General features: G+C 37.3%; 1 protein-coding gene across 2 annotated transcripts in view; it reads right to left on the reverse strand.

Moving 5' to 3' along the window:
• The window catches only part of LOC106868159 (E3 ubiquitin-protein ligase MYLIP), a 96,131-nt gene that overhangs the window by 75,201 nt on the left and 15,009 nt on the right, over positions 1 to 5,921 (reverse strand). The window contains exon 1 of one of the 2 annotated variants that reach the window (XM_014913299.2): positions 2,190 to 2,335. The exons of the other annotated variant lie outside the window; for it this stretch is intronic. Within the exon in view, the coding sequence (XP_014768785.1) occupies positions 2,190 to 2,253 (64 nt within the window). The 5' untranslated portion in view covers positions 2,254 to 2,335. Of the gene's footprint in view, positions 1 to 2,189; positions 2,336 to 5,921 lie in introns of those variants that run through there. 2 annotated transcript variants of the gene reach the window in all.

The following is a 5,921-nucleotide window of genomic DNA, read 5'->3' on the forward strand; positions in this document are numbered from 1 at the left end:
CGGCACTTAATGTATATCGGCTGAATGGACGTCAGTGATTGGTTGAAATTACAGAAATACGACAACTTTAACATGGAATAATTTATGGATTTCTTTTTTTTAAAGAAGACTAAGAGAAAAAGATGTTTTATATGACACATTCTACCAGTGTTCCAAGTTTCAAAGTGTTTCGTTAATGAAAAATGTGGCCCCCGTTTTAAAAAAGATCCAAAGATTTTCTAAAAGATTTCCTGGCAGCTCAAAACATTTACTGTATTACCGCGGGTGAATGCGAGGTTGAGGTTGTAAGGCAGGATTCGTGACAGATGAACTGTAGACAGAAACTTCGCTGCGGACTAGCTAGGAAGTTGGTTAGCAGGAAAAGAAAAGGGACTTCCGGTAGGAGAAGGAAAACAAAAGAATGACAATAGTGAGTGTGAAACGAATCTGAATGAACTAAACAGAAATAACTGACGACTTAAGCCCTGATGTACGTAAAGTAATAAACCTTTGATAAATGTATTCTCGTCTCCACTAGTTGGTTTGCGTATAGCTTAACAAAGCTATAAGGTATTCAATCATTCAACATCTTCCCGAATGATTCTTCAGTAAGACGGAATACTAACCTCCATCTCAGTGCTCCAGTTCTTCTGAAGCCACAGGTTGAAAAAGGTAATTTACTAACAAGTTACGGTATTTCAGTGTCTTATGTTGTTCACCTAAAGATGCAATAAGCTCTACTCCCTCTGGAGCATTAAGGATGCGTGATGGAATAAAATAGTCGTTAAAGGGGACATTCCACATGAGACATCTGCCTCTAGCCCAAGGGTAAAATGTAAGTCCATCAGGTCTCTTCTCATCGTTCCTGGAAACAATCATACTAGGTTCAAAACTGGGAAGGGATGTTTGGGAAAGTCAGTCGCTTCATGCCCTGAAAAGTGGAGGAACTTAAGAAGCAAAAGTTTGAATACTGGGTGTGAAAATTATTTGGTTAAGTGAACAAACTGAAGTAGTTGGATTGAATATTTAGATAAATAGGGAGAAAACCTTTTAAAAAAAGTCTCTTGTTTTCATTGGATAATTGAGCAAAGCATCAGACTGAATAAATATGTAATCATGTATTAATCATTTATTGATAATGTCCGAATTGGTCGAATACTTTAACCAATTTAGTAACTTCAGAAAATTGTTTGAAATAAAACAAGAACATAAGAAGTTTGCTGGTACCGAGAAACTGGAGCAAATACTTTTAAAAGTCTACAGTTAATGAGTACCTTGAAAATTGAACTGTGTTTGCATAGAATGCCTTCTGATAATCCTTTCTACTATAGGCACAATTGCCTGAAATTTCGGGGGATGGGATAAGTCGATTACATCAACTTGGACTTATTTTATCGACCTCGAAAGTATAACAGGTGAAGTCGACCTAGGTTGAATTTGAACTCAGAACGTAAAGACGGTCGAAATGCCGCTAAGCATTTTGGCCGGTGTGCTAACGATTCTGACAGCTCGTCGTATTAGAATACCTTCTAATAATGTAAATACTTAAGCTAATACAAAGTTATTGAGCAAAAAAGAGAGAAAAGAACTCAACAGCGGTATTTTGGGAGTTGTACGACATAAAGTACAACTTTAGAGGAACAACCTAGAAGGATATAGTTACGGTAAGTTTATTGATCTTCAGAGAAATATGAATAATTGCAGTAATGTGAAGGAAAGCAAGCCTTTAGAAAACAGGAGGTAGAGTCTATGAAAAACATTAGTAATATTCTATCATTAGACTTGTTTTCACATAATTATTTATATCTCTCACATTAAATATTTATCAATAGATACGGACTTTTTTGAAAGCCTTCCAATTCCCATATTTTTCTTTAATCGTTTACTCTGGGGAAATTGGTTATGCTGATGGTCTTTACAGCCCCTCCGAAATAGGTGTTGTGATTGATATTGTTCTTGAAGAATAACAAACCAATGACTGCCGGAATAATAAGGAAAAGAAGGAAATTTCAGCGGATTGAAGTTCTGGTAGGAAGGATTAGAGATAGCGGTTAGTGCGAAACCTGAGAGGGCAGACAATAATATAGGTGACGAGAAGAAAAGAGACGGCTAGGTGGCGGTTCCAAATGGATCTGCCAACTCTGAAGAGCAGGGGCCATTGTAGTAGTGATATAAAAAAGAAAAAAAGAAGCAGAAAGAGGATACAGTACCTCTGTGAATCAGATTCTGGAGTGTGTTACCGAGGCCTTTTCTAGCTCTGTCTACGATGTTCATGTGTGCAGCAACAGAACTGTACAAGTGCGAGCAGTGTTCTATTGCACGTTTCACTTGGGCTACGTTGAAAGCAACTCATAGAAGATGACGTATTTTCTGACTCTAAAGAGGAAGGCCAGACTTTTAGATGCTGTGGTTGCTATGAAGTAGATGTGATATCGCCAGAAGAGATGAGCAATGATATACTCTAGATGAAATTTAGTAAACAAAAGGTTATCACCAATATTTTTCTGCCAAACATAAGAATTGCTAAATTATCCGATTATACTTTCTTCCGCCATTAATCATTGCAAAGATAAAGACTAGAAATAGTTTCGACAATCCACCCCATCCTAATATATTTATATATACGTAATCAGTTTTAGTCTGTAGCAGAAATGTTGTGCACAATGTCGACACTTCCGGGAAACCCCTACGCTGCAGATAGAAGCAATCACTTCGAAAAATTTGCATACGACTATATTAACCACTTTCCAAGGCTACTGCACATAACTTCCTTATTTACGTGACTCATCTCATTTTCGCTAATTAGTTTCTGGGTCGTTCTTACACTCTCCGGGGAGTTGTGAAATCATGAAGATCGCGTTTTGGTTTCACTTCTCGTTTGTGACAAATTCACATTGTTTACATCGATAACTTCTCACTGAATGTTACAAAATCCCAGTTTCTGTTCTATAAAAATATAGTCATGTGCTTGTAAAATAAATAAATAAATAAATAAAAGGAAATAGTAATTAGGCCAAACTTTCTTCACAATACATGTTTCTCAGAGTATTTTTTTTTCCAGTAAATACTCACAACTGACTTGACAACTAGCTATAACCAGATTTACAAGTTCACTTTCAACTAACCTCTATTACGATATGTAAAAAAGCTTTAGGTTTAGGATCACCAAGTCAAGTCGTTAGAATGTTATTCTGTTAGATGATCTCGCTTAAGTATAATCAATAAATAATCGGGTGCATATTCCTGACAGATAAACTATGGTGCATAGAAGTACTAAAATTATACTTGGGTGTGACAAAATTATGAAAAATCATGTTATTCAAGACATATTTGTATGGATTTTCTAAAGCCTTAACTGAACCCAAGATCTCAACTCGCCCAATTAGTTTGCAGGATAAAGTTCAAATTCTTTTGTCCATTTAGAGCTGTGGTCCTCAGTCTTCTGATATCATGGTGCAGCCAAAAATTATTGGTGCGCTTTGCATGGAAAGTTTATAAAATTAAATCTGTGTATATTTATGATTCAATATACTTGAGTGCACTCATATATGGAAAGAGGTTCACTGCAGAGATTGTCTCAGAGAGTATATTCGGGTTAGACTCTGAATGACGTTATCAGACTGTATGACACGTATTTCTGCGTAGCTACGCCTCATCAGTAACAGACACCACTTCAACTGTTTAAAACAATTAAAAATTGCTTTAAAGTTAAAAATCTAGAGAATACATAGAAATCTACTGCTTACGTTACTTTCCAAATCGTTCAAAATTATGAAAAAACGTTAATCAGGACATATTTGTATGGATTTATCATATTTTTTAAATTGTGGGGTACCAAGACACATCTTGTGGTCACAATTTGAATACCTCTAATTTAAAGAGACATTTTTTGACCATTTAATGCTGTGGAAGACCGAATAAACCACCAACACACATAGCTTGTTGCCCTGAACACACCTCAACAAGGCCGATAAAATTCACATGACTAAGTAGTGAAGTCCAGATACCCCCGACAGATTCTTCGCAGACAGAATTCAATAGAGATTCGCTAACAAACAAAACATCTGAAATTTACAGGACTTCCACTGACTACAATCTTGAGTTATTCCATTGAGGGTTAAATAACTTGGTCATGAATACAACATATCGCACCAAGCAGAATGCAAATCGTCCACCCATCGATACCCTATTGATTCTGTTAACCGTGTTTTCTTGTGACGAAAAACTTTACTCAGTATCTCAAATCAGTACTTATTCCATGGCTAGGAAATGGAAAGGACTCAAAATAAATTTAAACCAAGAAAGTATACTCTGCGCTATCTGATTCTGAAACTTACCGTTCAGAATTCGAAAGAGCCAGAAACATATTCCTTTCTACTATGGACACAAGGCCTGAAATTTAGGGGGAAAGAGGCTAGTCGATTACATCGGTCCCAGTGCACAACCAGTATTTATTTTATTGGCCCTCAACAGGATGAAAGGCAAATTCAACCTCGGCGGAATATGAACTCAGAATGTAAAGACGGACGAAATGCCGCTCAATATTTTGGCCGGCGTGCTAACGATTCTGCCAGCTTTCCTATTAACATATTGGTATTACTTATACTGACGTAAGGCTTCGAGCTGGCAGAACCCTTTTGGGGTCGATAAAATAAGTACCAAATCAGCACTGAGGTCGATGTAATCTCAGGATTGTTGCGTATACCGGTATTCATTGTTGAATTAGCTAGAAACAATAATAGAATGTTTACTTTTAATAACCGACTTCTGAAGCTCAGTTGGTTTCTTTTTTGTTTTGTTTTGTTTTTCTTTTTTTTCTTTTTTTTTTTCATTTTTATTCTGGTAAGCTTTCAAGGGAGCCCTGTAGAGATATCTTTACATTCAGTTTTAATGTGATCATTGCGCGAACATTCTCGTCACGACTCATCGCAGAAATTTTCTGTGAATAGTGCTCTCTCTAAGCAACCACAGATTCTCAAACACCTTGTTTGTTGGATGATTTGAGAATTAATGGTTTCTAATTTAGGCTGAAGGGCAGCAATTTTGAGGAGAGGGAAGTTAGTCAATACCATTGACTAACTTGACGGGTATTTTAATACTTGACGGGTATTTTAATACTTGACGGGTATTTTAATACTTGACGGGTATTTTAATACTTGACGGGTATTTTAATTTATCGATTCACTTGATGATATTTGAACTCATAATGCAGTGTCGGAAGAAATACTTCAGGATACTTTGTCTAACGCTCTAACAATTCTGCGAAGCCACCGCCCTAACCCTGTCGTTTTATATAAGAACAGGAAGCATGCGGTTCTACATGACCTCTCCACCCACCACCAAGAAAGGTAGTGGGGTTATGGCTGAAGTACTATGATCAAAGGTTGCTCAAGTCAGGTTGACAACAGTAATGCTATAAACATTACGTCTCATTTCCCTGAAGTCAGGTGATGCTGCATGATAGCAATAATGGTATCTGAAACATTTTTTTCAATAATTTGCTTCATTAGTGCGCTTATGTTTCGTTGTGAGTGTCTGTGAGTGTACGTTTCCTTCTTCCTTTGCCTCCTCCACCTCCTCCGCCTCCTTCGCTTCCTCCGCCTCATTCGCTCTTCTGTCTCCTCCTCCTTGAGCCTTCAGCCCCTCCTCGAGTCGTAAGGGCGCTGTTATAGTATACAGCGCGCCTTGGCTCTTTTAAACCGGACGAACCCGTTCTGTCTGTATAGATGAGTTAGGATGCACACATGCGTGTCGCAAGTTGGATCAGATGCGACCCCATTTGGTACATCAGTTACCTGGTTTTCAGAGGCAACTAAAATACGAGCTGTGTTCGTTTGGACAGATTAAAATTATGAAAATAAGATTTGGAGGGCGATTCATTCAATTAATTAAATTCCCTTCATGTTTACCTCGAATTTATTTGATGGTATCTTGTTGCATAT

This window comes from Octopus bimaculoides, chromosome 4 (genome assembly GCF_001194135.2).
Source record: "Octopus bimaculoides isolate UCB-OBI-ISO-001 chromosome 4, ASM119413v2, whole genome shotgun sequence".
Classification (NCBI taxonomy): Eukaryota; Metazoa; Mollusca; class Cephalopoda; order Octopoda; family Octopodidae; genus Octopus; species Octopus bimaculoides.